The 18733-nt window shown below is 43.5% G+C and overlaps 1 protein-coding gene across 3 annotated transcripts in view; it reads left to right on the top strand.

Annotated features, from left to right (window-relative positions):
- The window catches only part of LOC134563470 (adhesion G protein-coupled receptor L3-like), a 694578-nt gene that overhangs the window by 430728 nt on the left and 245117 nt on the right, over positions 1–18733 (top strand). For all 3 annotated transcript variants that reach the window (XM_063421391.1, XM_063421390.1, XM_063421389.1), the window contains one exon: positions 17447–17556. In XM_063421391.1, the coding sequence (XP_063277461.1) occupies positions 17447–17556 (110 nt within the window). The remainder of the gene's footprint in view (positions 1–17446; positions 17557–18733) is intronic.

Below are 18733 nucleotides of genomic sequence, written 5' to 3'. Positions count from 1 at the left end.
AAGGTTTTTGAAGATCTTGCACATCTAAAGAATCCCTCTCTTTTTCAAGTTTTACAACCTGGCGACCTGTCCAATTCTTTTCAGCACGCGGGACAGGTTTGCGCTCCCCTTTAAGTTTTTTGATGTTGAAGCAGGCTCCCCTCCTCTTCCCCTCTCCCTCCTTGGTATATGTGATGTTTTATTTTTGAAAGGACAGAACCGCATTATGTGTCCCTCCTGCCCACACTGGTGACATGTGACTCTCTGAGCCACTGGTGGTTGAGGTGGGATGGTGGCTGGTGCCACAGTCTTGCTTCTGAGCCCAGGTCCTTTTCGCACTTTTTCTGGGTCTATGATGGCTCGATATTGCTCCGAGCCTAGCCAGAAAGACACACTGGAGCTGGAGTTCTGGGTTGATCAGAGCAGCAGGGCAGAAGACTTGCCCCTTGTTTATTCCTTCCTATTATATACTTCTAGCAAGGTGCCCATGGATTGGCAAGTGAGCATTCCCACCTCTCACCACATTGGTCAAGGGGACTGTCACACAATCTTGTTTGTCCCAGCATGGAATGTGAAAACAATGGCTATGTTTATAGAACATAGCTGGTGTTTACATGAAAAGAGCATGAGAAGGTACAAACTTCTACTTTAGTATGAAACGCTCAGCAGCTGGTAAATTCTCATGGTGACAGCTCGCTTCATGCACGTCTCAAGAAGGAGGTCCAGGGTCAGTGGATGAACAGGGAGTCCTAGGATGACTCTCTTGCAAACCTCATTGGCATTGGTTTGTGCACCTTCTAGGATCATCTTTTGTTCTAACTCGGTCTTCTATTTGACTCTCCACCACAGCACAAAGCCTGTCTATACAGTCTAGGAAGGGCTCAGAAGGAGACTGTTAAATAGAAATATAACTTTGTCTAGCATCTTTGGTAGGAATAATTTGACATGCCTTTTCGGCAGCTCCTTTCACGCATTGGAGAACAGGCTGAGGTATGCCTCCAGCTTGCTTGCGTGGTTGACCCCAATCTCCTTCACCACTTATATGGTCTATTGTGATTGGATGGTTTTGTGCATCAACTGCACATTCGGGGATTTCCAATAGCTCAGGAAGGGGGTCCTTTAACAACCTCTTCCATGTCCTTTCCCACAGAATATAGTTTGTGGGGGAAAGGAGGCATGAAAATAAATCTTTGAGGTCACTAGGAACTAATACATTTGTTGAAAAAGAGTTTTTTAATAAGCTTTTAAAAAATTCACTTTTTCTACCAAATTCTATTTGAGCTTTGCAAAGCTCCTTTTTGGTTTGGCAAGAGAAAGGTTTCCATTTTGGATGGTTTGCCCTTGGACTGTATGTAACAGGGGCAGCAAAAGGAATGGCTTCCAATTCTTGTTGTGGGTTTAGGCTTTTGGGCCAGTCACTCCCAGGTTCTGGACCATGGAAACCAGAAGTAGGAAGTTGGTGGGCAGAGCTGCACAAAAAGGGTATGGAAACATGGGCGGAGTCACCAAAGGGGGCAGAGATTTCCAGTGATGTCATTGGGGGTGGAACCCTGGGCAGAGCCAGGGGAGGAGTCAGGTTGACTGACACAGGGGGAGGAGCTGAAGAGGCTGACTCAAAGGAAGGGGTGGTACCTGGAGGGCAGGAGGGGTTAGGTTACAGGAAGGGGGTTGCTTGGAGGGGAGGAGACAGGGAGAAAGGGATTGCTGGAAGAAGGACCACATGGTTGAGACCAAGCCATGAGGCCTTGGCCATTTTGTTCCCCTTGGGAACCATTTTGGAGGGTGGAAGGCAAACTAGATTCAATTTGGGGACTTTGAACTGGGACAAATGGAATAGGTAGAGGGTTTAGGGAAATTTGTTTGGCAGCAGGCACTTTGCTGCAGGGGCAGGGGTGTTGAGAAGGCTTTGAGGATGAGGGAATGGGACAATGGGTTTGGGAAAGAGGAGTATTAGGAGGAACTGGGGAACACTGGCTTGGTTGTTTGTTCATTTTCTCTGGATCTTTTTCCCTTTCTGGCTCACTCACTACAGCTTGGATTTTAGCAAGCAGAGAATAGAAATCATCCCCAGAAGCTTCCCTAAAGGCGGAGCCCTGGTAGATCGGGGGCTAGAATGACGTGCGTCCACACCAATACGGTTCCAAGCACGTAATCCGATTTATTCCGCGAGATGTCGGGTTTTATACAGAGTGAATAGTTTACAGTTAGCAGGTGCACTGTGATAGGCAGTGGACATACAGAAGTATGTAAGCTATTGCAGTTTAAGGTAGCCACCATGTCTTCCCAGTAACTATTCCATGCTAGCAGCACCGCTACCTTAACACATTTCCAGTAACAGATAAGGTTATTTGTGCTGCGTATGTGGAACGTACTGAGGCCTGCTAGACCAGGCCTGAGGCCTGGTCTGAGGCCTGGTTTGAGGCCCAGTTTTGCGGATAGCTCTACCTTATGATATAAGCTATCCTCCTACACATCCCCCCTTTTTTTTCTTTAGAGCCATCCAGACTGGGTCTGTGACACGGTTGGCTGCTTCTACGTATACTGTTATAAGCAAAGCACTACTTGAGCTACCCAAGAAAAACCCAAAGATCTTAGCTGCTAAAAGCAAAAAGATGAGAGCACACTATATTCAGTCCTTGCTCTTCATTCATACGCAGGTTCTAAATTAAAGTCTCAAAAATATTCGCTGTTTCTTCTTCTTCTGTGCTGCCTGATGACGTATCACAGCTGCAGACTTCTCTGTTGTCACTGGGCAGCCAGGGTTACTTCTGTCAACGCAGCTGCAATGCTGCATCTCTGTTGCTGTCTTCTTATCTGGTTCAGCTTTCGTTAGTATCTCATTGAGTCTACAGCTTGCAGAAAAGAAACTAAAACAGACCTGGTATGCGAATTAGCATTCTCAGAGACAAGGGAATAGAATAGGAATTTTGCTTACTAATGAAAGTGATAAGCGATTATCAAACTATTTCTGCTATCACCCCAGAGACTGCACACTGCTGAAACGCTTTTCTTTAGTGAACCTTGACATCTTTCCCCGGGTAAAGATGACAATCTTCACTCCAAGCTGATTCAGCTGTCATTCTGATTGGATCAAATTGTCAAGTTAAGATAACTTGCATATTATTTTTTTTGAGCAGAAACCTCTGGGCTTCGTTAACAAACACCATCCGTCCAAGTTAGAGTTAGAGTTTGGCCAGAACTCAAACCTTAAATTGGAGTGATGTTTTTTAGTATATTCTTTAAAGACAATCTCTAACAACAATAAACATAAAATGCCTAAAATACAACCAACTGTCATAATATCTTTGCACAAAAAAGACATTTAAAAGTTAAGATAAAAAATTGTTCCGATCACTCGGGAACTCGTCTTTTCTGGAACTCTTCTTGAAGACAGTTGAGTACCAATTGGAGCAATCACAGGATCAACACCTGATGGAAAAATTATCAATGCTGCTTCAGGTATCTCTCTCCAAGACCTTCTGAAAAACACTTAAAGGTACCAAAGCAAGCCCAAGATCTCATTGCAAGCAAAATGTATAACACAGTTAAAAGAATCAAATGAAGCTTCAAAAGGACATACTAAAACATTGCATAAAACATACAAGATTGATTACAAAAGAGACAAACTATATACTTAAAATGACACTTAAGAAAAAATTCTGACTTGCACCTAATAATACAACCATATCTGTTAACATTTATGAAATATTTAGATGGCTAAAAAGATGAATAGAATAATTTAAAATGACAAATACTTGTTAGAAAACCCTATAGACAAATAACACAACATTAAAACTAGAATATCAACTTAAAAATGCTACTAATTTATATACTTAACATGTCATCGAATTATATTTTAAAACTCTTATCTTTTACAACTCTCATACACTAGGACAACTCACAACTAACAATACAATTAAGGATCTAACAATTTGCATCATTTTAAATCTTCTTTATCAATGTTCTGTTATTATCATCTCAGTTAAACCTGTTTCTTCCCTCTTTCTCGTTTTTTTGGTTTTTTGGGTTTTTTTTGTTTGTTTTTTGTTTTTTTTTCCAAGCACAGTTATAATGTCAAACTTCTTTTCACTGGGCAAAACTGTTTATTTACTCTTTGCCCTAAGACCTTTCTCAAAAATTTCTTGGCTCCACTGCTACTGCTGGCAGGATTATCAGTGAATTTCTGCTGCCCTGGCATCTTCCTGCCCAGGAAGTTTGCTGGCTCTGCTAACTGCCTCTTGAATGTCGAGTAGTTCAAAATGCTGTGAATCATGTTTCCAAAAGCTCTTATGTGTGCTGACAAATGACAAACATGGACTTTACAAGTACAATTTCAGCCTGTAGATTACTTAGCTGTTTCAGGAAACATTATTCTCAACTCACTGGCTGTGGTCGAAGCTGGGAAGATTTGCTCTTTGGAGAACCTGGGAGAAGGTCACTCAGCTTGAAAGAACTTGTGCCACATGACTTTGCTCAGCAGAAGACTGGGCCGTCATGGCTCTGAATTCAGGTTACCTCTATTATAACTTATCTTGATCCTCTCAAAATTCACACTGACTGAAAAGTCTCACTGGCTAAAGCCCCTTACCCTTGTCCCATTCTGTCAGGCATGGGGACATCACGGCTCTCAACTCTCTCCCTAGTGCCATCACTGAACCAAACATACCACCACAGTCCTCAGGCTCTGAAACTCATCCCCTGAGGCACACTACTGTGCGTCCCCATAGCTGCAGCACAGGACATGCTCTCCTGGGACTAAGCCAGCACAAACTCCTTGAGAAATGACCTACTGGTCACTGCCTCAACCTGCCAAGGAGGGGTCATAAAAACAGATTCTCTCAGGCCATTCACTGTCCCACTTCAGGAGTGAAAAAGCAATAGAACCTAATGTGCAAGACAGCCTTCCCTCATCTCTCTCCCCCAGCACAGAAGACCAAACCCAAGAGCAGTAGCACAGCCTCTCTGCACAAACAGATGTGCCAGGGGCTGGCTTCAGCCAGCTGCACCCACTTCTCTAGGCAGGACAACAACGCTGAGAATTCTGAGATGAGGCTTTGTTCAGCTCTGAGAATCATTCTCAAAAACAACTACTAGAAGACCTAGCAGTAAAGCAAGGGACCACTCCAGCTGGAGATGTCAGCTAGAGCCCTCTCAGCACCACTTACTCAAATGTAGCTAGCAGGGCACTAATGACTATTTTCATGTAATTTTAAATCTAGTTTCCTTTTTCTCTCTCTTTTTTTTTTTTTTTATTAACTAAACTTTAAAAGTTAAACAACTATACCTTTTACAAATTATAAAGCACTCTTTAAATCAACTAACTCTTAAATCTAACATAAGTAAGTCTTAACAGAAATCTACAACTCTCATTAACCTTATAAACTCTATATGTGTGGTAACTCACTAAAAATTCATTATTAATTAAACTCCTTAACATTTAAATATAGACTTAAACTTATCAGGGCCCAAATCCTAAAAACAAGCTTTAAAATTATATGTTTAACAATAATTAACTCAAACTCAAATTAATTCACACAAAAATTAATCTTAACAACATCAAAATGTAGAAACAACTCATCCTTACACAGAGGTAATAACTCTAGCTAAAAACTCATCTCCATTTCATTTTTTTTTTTACTTTATCTTTTTCATAATAGGATATATCTTTCTTTTTCAAGTTGCATTTCTCACACAATAATGGATTTCTTCACAGCAGAGGTACAGATGACTATTTTTCCTTCCTTTTCTGGTGTGTTCTTACAATATTCACTTGTTGTATGTTTTCACTGTCTCTGTTTAACAATCCTGACAGCTTCCTGGGTAATGGCATGACATAGAGTCGAGTTACGATGCTTGCTTATCTTCAAAGACGAAATGACAGGCTCTGCACTCACTGAAAAAAGCGGGGGCGCAGGGATCTCGGATTGAATCGAACTCGTGTTGTCCGATCCGGGCAATGGGCGCCGCCATGTCTTCTGTTTTTGTTTTTGTCATGTGGGCAGCTGACATCAGCTCCCATTCCGTTAGGGAGGGGATAGGCTCCGCTCCGCCGGTGGCACCGCCTCTAAGTCCGCCTCCTTGCTGCGTCACTTGTGTTCTCCCTATTCTGCCTTCAGCCCCGCCTGCCTTCTCATCTTTCGCACCGCCTCCCGGGTCTGGCTGCCGAGCTACTTCCTGGTTGTCTTCATTCCACCCGGGAACTGCAGGAGGCATTTCCTGCCTCCTGGCCACATGGCTAGCCAGAGACGAACAAAGAGAAGCTGTGCTCACTATTTCATGCAGAAAGGGGCCAAGCGGAGCTGCAGTCTCACTCACGGAATGCGTGGAATGCATGGAATCTCCACTGAAGCGTCTGGCTACCTTAGATTTTTCCTGTTTTTCCTTTATCTTGGAGAGGGAAGCAGAGGGACAGGGAATCTGTTTTTCTCCGGCTAAAATTACGGCTTTGCTCTTTACTGCGAATGTTTGCAAGGTATTTATTGCTTTTTCCCAAATTACGCTTAATTCTGAACGTCTCTTTGCTCTTTTTGCTGGTAAAACTACAACGTCCCATAGCAATCTGCCTTTCTCTTTCCGTCCTGCTTCTCTGCAAAGAAATGATGGCCGCTTTCGCTTTCGTTCTTCCCGAACCCATAGGGTTACCCGATTTATATCAGTCTTTGATATTTTCGTCTCTTTTCGAGAAAATGGACGCTAAAAGCTGCATGGCAGCCAAAAGGTACTGGTCCATAAATGAATCCCTCCGCGTCTGCCGCGCTTACCTTCTCTCTGCTGACAGTAGGTGGCACTGTAGCCTTTCTAACCAATCCAATCGACAGACTCTCCCTGATCTGCCCCGAGTATTCAGGACTGTGGTCCGCAAGCGACACACACACACGTCCTAAATCAAGCGAGGTCTTCAACATTTAAGTCTTGCTTACAGCACCTAAGCTCAGCGACGGCTAATACGTCTCACTTACAGCATTGAAGCCTGGTGGACGGTAAATAAGTCTCGCTTACAGCATCTAAGCCTGGCGGACAATATCTGAGTCTTGAACAGACAGCGTCTAAGCCGTATTGACCAGGCTCCGTCCCTGTTCGGGTGCCATATAAAGGCGGAGCCCTGGTAGATCGGGGGCTAGAATGACGTGCGTCCACACCAATATGGTTCCAAGCACGTAATCCGATTTATTCCGCGAGATGTCGGGTTTTATACAGAGTGAATAGTTTACAGTTAGCAGGTGCACTGTGATAGGCAGTGGACATACAGAAGTATGTAAACTATTGCAGTTTAAGGTAGCCACCGTGTCTTCCCAGTAACTATTCCATGCTAGCAGCACCGCTACCTTAACACATTTCCAGTAACAGATAAGGTTATTTGTGCTGCGTATGTGGAACGTACTGAGGCCTGCTAGACCAGGCCTGAGGCCTGGTCTGAGGCCTGGTTTGAGGCCCAGTTTTGCGGATAGCTCTACCTTATGATATAAGCTATCCTCCTACACTTCCCCTTTTTTGGTTAAATCAATGATTTTTGAATTCACAACATTCCAAAAAGCTGAACTTTTAACATCTTTAGGAGACACACCTGGAAAATGAACAAACAACCCGCTAATAAACCTTTTTAACAAAGCCTGAGAAAAACACATTTTTCCCACACCAGGGAATCTTTAACTTGGACAAACACTTCTCTGGATTCTGCAGAGGGTTTGGCTCCCATTGCATCTACAGAATCACTGATTCTCCCTCCCTTGCAGCAAAATGAGAACACAAAAGCAAAAGTATTAGAAATAAGATGCTTGACACGGCCAATATATCAAGCAGCAATTTAATAATTGATTAATTAATATGGTACAGTGTGAGCAAAGGCAGCGCTGGGTACAGTGGTAGGGGTTTTCCCTTCCGACTGCACACCGATGTCTGGACTTGCTGGGATTTTATTTGCTATATTCATGCATATTCATAAGCTTTCTCAGCAGTTTCCATTTCTAGTTTTAACGTCACAATTCAGTACTTAACAGCCATAAATTTATAGATTGTCCTGTATAATTCTATAGACTATTGTGATCTATTTTGATATTTCAATACTCCAGGATGTACATCCAGGATATGTTTTTCCAGATGGTGGGGTTTGGCTTCCAGATGTGGGGGTCTCATTCTATTTTCCAGGTCCATCAATCTCCAATAGTGATGTCCAGTTTCCCTCTTCAGAAGCCATAAATCAGTGAGCTGAAGTCTTGTTTTCGTGTCCAGGATGTTTTCCCACCTTCTGTGAAGGCCTGGGCCCCCTTCTTACTTCCTTCTTTTGCCTAAAAAGCCTTTTTACAATCTAAAAATACAGTTAAAATTCTTTAATACAAAGCAAGCTTCTAAGGTTATAATTAAAAGACACTTATTACAGAATAGCTTGAGACTTAGAATAGGTAATTGCAAGCAAAAGATTTATTCAAAAACTTCCTTCCATGCTTTCCTCAGTTATTTATTAGAACTCATCTTTATAACTGTCCCATGGCCGTGTTCCACAACTACAATTACACAGATTTTCATTTCCCTGACACGAAACATAACTTTGTATTTACAAAAGGAATGCCCAGGGATTCCGTCCGGGGTACGCAGCCATCTCTGCGGCTTTCCTGGCAGCCCGCGGCTTGTCCGCCACGTGAGCCCTGTGCCCCCCCCCCTCCCCTCCCCCGGGGGTGACACACATACCCCTGCCTGCCGCACGGTCAGGCAACTCACCAACTGACGGTCCTGGAAATAAAAGCTGCAAGTTTGGTCCCCAGAGCCGGGAGAGACACTGTGGGAGCTCCTGCAGGGCTACCTCTCCTTCCCCTGTAGGCTGTCGTGACCAAAAAGAGGGCTGTCTCCACCGAGGCACTGACGTTCCACAAACTGTAAATCTCTGGTGCAGCGGTCCGCGGCAAGTGGCGAGAGACTGGCGGTGACTGTCCGGCACGTTGTGCGAGCGGCACGGGCGAGCACGTGCCTCGCAGCCAGCTCAAACAGCACGGGCAAGCACGCGCCAGCATGTGGGTGGTGGGGTCCATGCGCTCGGCAGCCGCGGTCACGTGGCGGCAGCGGTCGCGTGGAGCGGAGCGCGGCGCGGGCTGCCCGCGTCGGTGGCGCGGGTTTGGCACGGGCTGCCCGCGGCGGACAGGCGGCAGCGGCGTGGTTCGTGCGGGCGGCGGCGGCGACTCGGCTCCGCGCGGGCTGGCCGTGGTGGTGGCGGTGGCGTGGGATCCACACGGGCTCTCTCCCTGGGGGGGGAGCAGCACGCACAGTGGCTGTCTTGCACGTGGCCGGGATGGCGTGACTTTGCCGACAGCGCGATCCCTCAGCCCTCTCACTGCGGTGGTGATCTGAAGCAGTTTATTTCGTCTGGGTTTTTTTTCTGCCCCACGGTGATTGGGCACCAGCTGACACGGCCGGTATAGTTCCCGCTAGCTCCGTCTTCCCAGCTGTGCCAAGAGCTGATCTCGAACCTGCCAGCAGAGTCAGGTAATGGTGCAGAACAAGGCGGTTCTTCCACGGCAACAGGTGTTACAACAGGTGCCTAGACTTCAGAGCAAGAACTAGAGGAGACTCCTTTTCGTACAATTTCTCAGAGGTCTTTATTCCCCGAGACGGGGGTACAAAAATGAGCAAAGAACAAAGCCCACACCCGCTTTTAAACCTGAGGGGTGGGGAGTGTGGAACAAGCAGGTGATTGGTCCCAGGACAGATGGACAGGCGTTTTTCCCTAACATAGGGCAGGATCAGGGGAGAGATGGACAGCTAACTGAAGCTTAGACAAAGAGGGGGACATGCCTGGGCAGCACCCGACCCTTCGAGCAGAGGGGAAACAGGGAGGAACCATTGAAATGCAGAACTCCAAACAGCTTAACCAAAACCCACCACCACAATCTGACAGCTTTAGCACCTGGATAATTTAAACTCGTCAATAAAATAACAAAATGCACTGTGTACTGGGACTCGTCTGTGCTAACATTAAACACCGCAGATAATTATATTGCAGCAGAGGTTGGAAAGCCAGCCACTCAGTGCTCTGAAAGATCAATAAAAAGGCCCATTCATAATGAAAAAAATGCTAGAGAAACTGGATTTTCATCTCCCTGTCATTAGTTGCTTTGCTTTTAATGTTTTGCAGAGGCAGAAAAAGATTCTGTTGAGGAATTCTTTATTTCTGGAAGCTAAATGTGGAGGATTTAGCTTTGCTTTTGTGCAGCATATTACTGAAAGCAAATCTGCTGAACTCAAGTCTTTTCTTAGGGCTTACAGTTCTGTTCTCCACTCTCTACTGCCTCCCTTCTCTGCGTGCCTGTTTTTCCCCTTTCCCTCTTATTTACAGCCTATCACGTGAGCTCTGCTTTTTAGTGATACTTCTCTTTGCTTCCTGTTTACTTTCTCCAGGGCATTTTTTTTCCTCTTGGCTCTTCTTAAAGGGCTGATTTGGAAATATCATATATTGACAGGGGAGAGCACACTCCTGGCTGACTTATTTGCTGTGACAGCCTCTTTCTGAAAGCCCTCATCCAAAGAGGAGATTTTTGTGTTCCAGGGAAGGAAAAGTGTTGGCCGGGGAATCAGCCAGAGTCAAGACAGCACTCAATATGAGTTAAAAATCTTGCTCGTTTATTCAGCTATTTGACGTACATTTATACTGTGCTAAGCATATCATGCACCTAACTCTGAACATCATTGGTTAAACCATAGTGTTCACGCATCCTTGCAGTATATATAGTTGGTTCAGAAGCTCTGTCCATGAGGCTAAATGCTGCAAATCTTCCCCAACTTATGGTTAATGCATCCTGTCTAGCATCCTGTTATAGCTATTGTTCCAAGCTTTACTTCCTCCTTATCCCATCTAAGGAATGGTTCAAGGATGTTTCAGCTTCTACTCATCCCTTAAGCTAAGAGCAGGATTGTGCACATCCCTGCTTTTCCAGCCATGCATCCACAGAAAAGGATGTCTTGCAGCATGAAGGATAATGAATTAAGTCTGTCTGTTACTGTAAAACCATTAGAAAAGCATAATAGACCTTGAGAAAGAGGCTAAGATATTGATATCTTGGCTATATTAGTGTGCCTGGGCACATGATGGCTGCCTTTTCTTTGCAGAAAATAATGAAGTCTATGTAAAGTAGGTGTTTCAGCTGAGGGCAGAGAGAAAGAGTGCCTTGTTTTTTTAGCAGCCAGTGCTCATGAAACACAGGCAAGTGGCTTGGTTTTGTAATAAATGACATGGGATAATTCGTGTTATAAGGTTATATGGATATAAAAAATAAATGTAACAAGCAAGCCAGGGTTTTTGGCGATGAAACTGGCAAGTCTGGGCTTGTAGTAATTGCCTTTCAGGATGAACAAAGGCTGTGGCCAGGTGGAGCTGGAGAGCGAGAAGCACCACCATTAACAAGAAAGGATGGTAGATCTATTCTTTCTGGGCAGGCTGAACGAAAGCCTATTCAGAAGATGGGGTGGCTAAATAAAACAATGAACTTTGGAGGCCGCAGGCAAAATAAACGGTATTTAAGAGGACCCCAGAACGGGCTGAATTTGTGAACAGGAGAAGGTCACAGTGCGATAGAGGCTGTGGCTACGGTTCACCCAGTGCTGATCCCGGGTTATCGACACTGCACTTTCGATTGCTAGTTTGCCCAAAATTTTTGATCTGTAATTCTTTAATTAATAAAAAAAATATTTTATTAATTAAAATTGGCTGAACATTTATAACAGTTTGCACACATGGGCATTAAGGATCCCTTGTAGGAAGCTGCTGTAGGTGGAGAGTAGCACTAGCTATGAGCAGGATGTGTTAGCAGAGCATGGGCTGGATATGGCAGCTCAGTATGTGCTGTACAAATCTAAGTTCATGGATGTGAAGTTTTCCCATCTTCAGGATATTTAACATCCTAGTTTGGACTCTGACAATCTGTGGATTCAGAGGAAGCAGGTGGCTTCCCCATTTGTAGTAGTTTCCACTGTGCCATGTTCACAGGAGCTTCTGGTGTGGCAGAAATTGTTGCTTCATCTCTGAAGGATAAGGTGAAGGAGAATGTGTTGGGATGAAATCGAGGTTTGAGCCTCTAGTCTTGTTGTGGAGCTCTGCATGGATTCTGCTTCCTCTTCTGATGTCCCCAGCATGACAGGTGTCTGCCTCCATGGTTTAGGCACCTGTTTTTATTGTCTGATCCCCTCCTAGACGGGGAGTGGGAGGACTTGCTGGTATTGCACCTGCGATGATTAATGCTGAAAGGCTTTTGTTTGGGATTGATCTTTTATTTATGCTGCCTTTGCATTTTTGTTCTGGCAAACATATTGCCCCAGACATGTCTAGCCTGATGTTGCTGACATGTCTATGCTTTAAAAGTTTCTGGAAAGCCCAAAAATAAACTGCCAAACTACTATGGGATGTGGTTTTTTTTGTCTCTTGCTAAATATATTAACAATGTCAGCATTGAAAAAAAAAAGATATCACAGCAGGAATAAGCAGCTGTTTATGTCTAAAGTGTTTCTGCTTCGCTATCACAAGATGATCTTGTCACTTAAAAATCATAAAAATGTTTCCATGAAGAAGAACTGGAAGTTTGCTGAAGGGAATGAAGTTTTGGTGTTTTTAGTTAAAGTCTGAAGAGAGAGTTGTTAGCAGAGTTGAGCCCTGCAGCTGGTCCTGAACTCAGATGTTTCCTTCAGTCCAAATGCTATAAATGCCAAACAAATGACATATGAAATACTATTCCTGTTTTACATTAAAACTCCTGGAAGTCGTTTTCCACTGGAACTGGGAGAAGTTCTGCAAAAATAATCCATGTTTTCTGTTACAGAGCATTTGTTACACTGTATTGACACCTTGCTTCTAGGTTAAATACTTTATTGCATAACCAGTAGAAAGACAAAATAGGGGTCTTAACGAGTAAGAATAAATGCAGCTGGAAAGAATGCATAAGGACACCCCCCCCTTTTTTTTTTCCCCTTTCTTTCTGTTTGTTTTTTTTTTTTTCCTTTTTTAATTTAATCTTGCAACTGCAAAAATTTACACTTTTCCCAGTAGGGTGATTTTTCCTTTCAAAAACATAGATGTGAATAACATGAACTTATGTTTATGAGATGATGGGTGCTTAAAGGTTGCCAGGTACCTTGGACTGACTTTCAGGAGGGTTTGGAGTATTCTCTTTTCCTGAACATACAGGAACAGACAGGAATCGGTGTCTGTAGTCAGGCTGAAAATGCTGATCTTGGGTTTTGCTTTGGTTTCTGGTCTCTTGGTTGGTCTAGCTGAGCTGTATGAACACTCTAGGTTCAGGGAAAGTGTCCACAAATCCCAGCAGCAATTATGGAGGTGGCTCAAGACATGGAGAGGTTCTTTGAGAAGCAGTCTTTACTCATGTGCCCACCTTGCACTTCAGGGCATAACGGAAAGGTGAATGATGGCAGGTAGAAAGTAGGACTGCAAAAGAAAACAAACCAACACACACACACAAAAAGATGGCTATAAATTTATTGTCAGATTTCATAATAAACAACAACAAGGTGAACTGAAACCACTTGAGGGGCTACTTTAACTCTCCTGTGTCTCCAAAACATTTGCCTTTAAAATGCTGGACAAACTAATAAAATGGAAGCTGGTTTTTTTTTAATAGCATAAAATTGTCTATCTGGTCCCCTAAATTCCCAGAGTATTCTTAACAATTCTCTTGTTTGCTTGGCATCAGAACATATGGAGAATGAGGAAATACCCCAAGAGGCCAGGGATTGCTTGGAAAAGTTGTAGCATGATGGGCAAAGAAAAGTGGTTTGCTTTGAAGGAGCTGGTGAATCAGTGCTAGAAATAAGAGGTGCTTGTGTAAAGGCAGTAATAAGAGATATAGATGAGTGTGAAAAAGGTGCCTGTAGTTTTCTGGGGTACAGTTATGCTATAGCCAGCAATGCAAGCAGTTTCTGCACTATTGGAGAGGAATCCAGCATGATGCAGAGCTGCTGTTCCTACTGTAGAGCTAAGGGAGCTGGGTGGTGTTTCTGTGATTGCCCAGTAGAGGAGACAGATTCATCCTTACCAGCTTCATAATAGCTGGTGCAGTGCTGGTTCTCACTGCAAACTGTACCTCCAGTAGCTGGCAAATATCTTCCTTCAAGAAAGAAGAGAAAAATTAAAAGAAGAAAGAAGGGGGAGTGGAGTGGGGTGGACAGTGGCAGACAGGACATGACAGAAAAAAAAACAAGAATGAAAAAAAGATCCTTGCTGCATTTATTGGAAAGGTCAATACCCAGCACTGACCCTCACAGCTTGCAGGAGTTTGGAACAAGTATTGCCAAGACCCATGTGCCAAGAAATCCCAAGATTCCATGTAAAATCCTGTGATTTACAAGGAATAACTCATGGCCTGGTTTGCTGGAAATGGAGTATGTCATGAATACATTATGTTTTTTCTCCCTGTCATTTTCAAGGCTACAGATTCATCATCTTTTACACATCTCCTTTCCTGTGTCACTTTTTGCATGTCACTTAGTGTCACCTGGGCCTTTAATCTGTCTGAAAAGAAATATGACAAAGCTGAAGGGGCCAAGAAGCTGTTGTAAAGGGGATAAAATGCATGAGCAAAAGCAGAGCAACCAGAGCTTTAATGATGAGTGTTTTTTATCTCTTTCTCCCCTTAAAATTTCCATAGCCTGATGTCTGGCAGTAATCGTTCATTGAACAGGCATTCGGTTTTTTCCTCTGGTTTTTAGTGTAAATTGACGTCATCGCTTAAGTGTGCTGGAATGAGAAACTTGCCTGTTTCACCCTGGGATGATAAAAGGAAGCTCAAAATGCCAAGTGCCACATGCAGTTTTGCTGCCCAGAGGAAAGGAGTGTGAGAGGAGGTTGTGTTATTTTGGTTTTCATGTTGGGTTTTTCAGTTTTGTTTTGGTTTTGTTTTGTTTGTTTGTTTTAATATAAATCCTTTTTTAGTGAATTTTGTGAGGTACTGACACCACGTAGTATTTGAGATTTTAATCTGAGAGGTTTTAATTTGGTTTTCTGTTTCCTCCCCAAGGTGGCAGTGATAATTTGATCTCACCTTCTTTGAAAGTTCCTGTGCTTGGTAGGCTTTGCCATCCCCCTTTCCAGGAATGTGTAGGGGAGCTTCAAGATGTCCTAGAGTTGGGGGGGAAACCTTTTGCATTTCTGTGCATCCTGCATTCCCCATTCAACCCCTTGTATCATGAAGCTTTTACTCTCTTTGGTGATATTGCAGAAGGTAGCATGCATTTGAGGAGGTTAAAACCCTGGTGTTCACAGACAACTTTCTAGGTTGTGTTTTTGCTTCTGTTTTATGTGTCCAAGTTCTTGCATTAAAAAAAACAAAGGGCCACAAGGAAATGCTTGACCATTCAAAGCAAATGCTGCCTTGCAAACACAAAGGAAACGCAACACAGATGAACCCTAAATGTGTTTGTTCCTCGCCCTACCTCTAATTCATCATAATTCTGGATCTTTACTCATGATTTTGAAAGGTATCTTTGATCCACTGTGGTTATTCTGTGTAATGTGGCCAGTGCTGTCCGTTCAGCCGGGAAGACTATTGATTAAACCAGTGAAATTGCTTTTTGAAAGGCACATTGAGCCCAGTAAAGGATTTTTGTTGAAAGTGAAATTTTGGATGATGTTCAAAGCCTCTCCTGGAAAACTGCCCACTTGCAGTCCGAGCTACCTGTGATATCCCAGCATGGGTGAGGACAGTTACCTTTTTTAAGAAAATTGTTTTTGTCTATATAATAAAACTAGTCACTTGCTGTGATAACTGTTGTCTTTCAGCTAGAAAACATGAGAATGTCCTAGCCCTCTGGATTATCTGGTATCCAGCAAAACAGCTTGATGAGCAAGCAAATCAGCTCTTATTATTCTTTCCATAAAATTAAAGAAATTATGGAGCTTAAGGCAGTCGCTAATGAATCAATTTTAATTTATAGGCTCAAATAAAATCCGCATTAAGGCTGACAAACTGTAGCCTCAGGTAAACACAAAGCATTTCCACTGCAGACCTAAATGAATTCTGAGCTGGATGTCACAGCTTCTGCCAGAAGAGCAGGAGGGTCAGGGGTCCCATTTCACATCAGAGGAGGCATCTTTAGAATCCTAAAGAAAATAAATGCAGTAGTCTACCCTTAGGAGGTCTCTTTCTGGCATGCAAAAGCAGAAAAATCAAAAACTAGTAATATTTCTCTTTTTCTTTAAACAAAGAAGCAGAGGATTTTTCTCTATTGAATCACTGTTTGCTAAATATTTTTGCATCACCAATTGTACATTAGAGGTGCTTATCCCATGAAATCAGGAGCAAATGTGGGTTTCTACACATGCTCAAGTCAGTTACCTATGGATCTGTATATGCCTCAGGAAGAGCATCTTGCAGAACCCAACCTCTGTGTGCATCCACTTAAACTGAAAGATGCTTACTGCAGCAGGCAGGGTCACTTCCTTCTGTGTGTCTTCATGGAGAACAAGCTTTTTGGAAAAAGTTCCTCATTTCAGGAGACACATCCATGCTGGGCAGAATGATGGAAAAAAACGTAGCCATTTATGTCTAATGCAAGGGTGTCGTCTTGTAAATGATCCCACTGGGAAGTTTCCCTAACAGGCCTTGTATGAAAAACATTATTTTGGTTTTTAGACAGCTTATTTGGTGATTTTTTTTTCTCCTATGCAAGTGTTGCTGTTTCTAGTTGTTGCTTTGGCTTAAGCCAAAGATAAATACAAGATAACTGGTTTTGTGGGAACACTTTATAAAAATGTTGCAAAACATATTGTTTTGTGGGTTTAGTCCTGGCATTTTGTTTGGTGAGGATGGTGGTATTAAAGAAATATCTCCTGGAGGGGAAGGGTTGTGCTGTGGGGAGACAGTGCTGAAGGCAATCTTGCCTCTGATATATTGCAGCTGTGTTAATTACTCAAGAGTGGGAACAGCCTTGCCCTCCCAGCTATGGGTGGGATAAAAGAGTGCGTTAGCCAGTTGGAGTCTGTTGGCTGTGCTATGAGGAGGGAGGGACAGGAGGTCGTGCAAGGGACAGAAAGGGTAAGGCATTGTACAAGGGACAGACAGGGTTAGGTGGCTGTGCTAGTGACAGGAAGGAGTGAGCTGGAACTGCTGAAGAAAGTGAAGAGTGAAAGAGCCAGAGCTGTGTGGAGATGCCCATGGGAGGCTGCATAGAAAAGGTATGAAAGACTTTCAGATAACAAGGAGCTGATGCTTGAAACCTTCTGAGATTTTACTGAAGCACTCTAAGTGTTGTGGCTGTCTCTACTGCCACATTGTGCCACCGTGCCTCTTCTTTTGGTAACAAACTGATGAAGATGTTGGTATTTGTCATCAGCCTCTGTGTGCTCACTGCTGAGCTTCCCCAGCTGATGCTCAAGTCCTGGCTCCTGCATCTTTTAGACACTGGAGGGGCTGCTTAGCTTCTTGACTTGTCCTTCTGTCTGGTCTGTTTTCTGACTCTCATCTTTGTTGCTTTCCAGATGCAGTAATCGGACCCAGTGTGCAGTTGTTGCTGGCCCTGATGTGTTTCCAGACCCATGTCCCGGAACGTACAAGTACCTGGAAGTCCAGTACGAGTGTGTCCCTTACAGTATGTATCTTGATATGTTTGCACTTGTTTGTTCTGTAGAGATTTATTGTGGAGGTTGGGGCAGCCTTGAGCTTGTCTCCTGTTGCTCATGGGCAAGTAAAGCAGACCACAAGCATCATATGAGACTGAGCTGATAAGATATGAAATATGGTTCTCTATGTAAGGTTTGTGCTTAGGTTAATATCATAATAATGTCCCATGTTGTACAGAATAACAGTGACATATCTTTTGGAAAACACTTGGCAAACCCCATTAGAGAAAGCAGACCAGATGAGTGAAGCACTATTGCTAGCTTATACCTTCTCTTTACAGAGGTTTATGCTTGTGATTACAAGCATACAGCAATGTGCTTCAACTGACCTATGTTCATGTAATTGGTGGCATTTGATAAGTGCCTTAAAATACAGTATTGTGTCACCAAGGAGGTAGGAAGCTATTGTTTTGGCTGATTTGATGTTTGATGGTAGAAAAATACTACTTCATAAGCTTCCAAAGTTACAAAGGCAAATTACAGACAAGCCATTTAGACTGAGTTTTTGAGGGTAGAAAGCCAGTCACCTGAGATGACAGCAATGTGTGCCAAGCAGGAAATTCAGAGCTACAAGAAGTTGTGTACCTCAGAATTTGCTTTCCGTAGAAACCAAATTTGTTACATGCAGTTAAGGCCCTACTGCTAAAAAGGGTGTATCTGAGAAAGGAAATAGCGATGATAATACGAGAAGTGCACTTTTTATTAGCAGTTGTAGAGAGCTGAATAACAGCGCTACTTCCAGGTTTTCTGTTTGAGCAGACCAAAGCTTATTATAACACACCTCTCAAAATAATAAAACAGGTATGGGAATGTATGCTTTCAACCCACGGTGTCGTATTGTGAGAGTAGCAGGAGGCATCAGTTTGCTCAAACTCAGAGTTTGGCTTGAGGACTAAGATCATATTTGTTGCCTCAAGCAGGGGCTGCAGGAGAGCAGATGTTGGTGAGCAATGACAGACACCCTGTCCAGAGGGGAAGCAAGAGCTTACAGCCCCTGGGGTGGTTCCCATCCCTCAGGCAGGAGGTGGCCACCTGCCTGCTGCCACAGCCTGGAAAGACTGTGTGGTGTTTGGCTTCTGTGAAATTCCAAGATCACCTCTCTGAGTAAAGGGGATCTCTCTGTTGAGGGACTTGGATACTCTGCTG

The sequence above is a fragment of the Prinia subflava genome, chromosome W, assembly GCF_021018805.1.
Source record: "Prinia subflava isolate CZ2003 ecotype Zambia chromosome W, Cam_Psub_1.2, whole genome shotgun sequence".
Lineage (NCBI taxonomy): Eukaryota > Metazoa > Chordata > Aves > Passeriformes > Cisticolidae > Prinia > Prinia subflava.
This window is presented reverse-complemented; position numbering and strand designations above follow the sequence as displayed.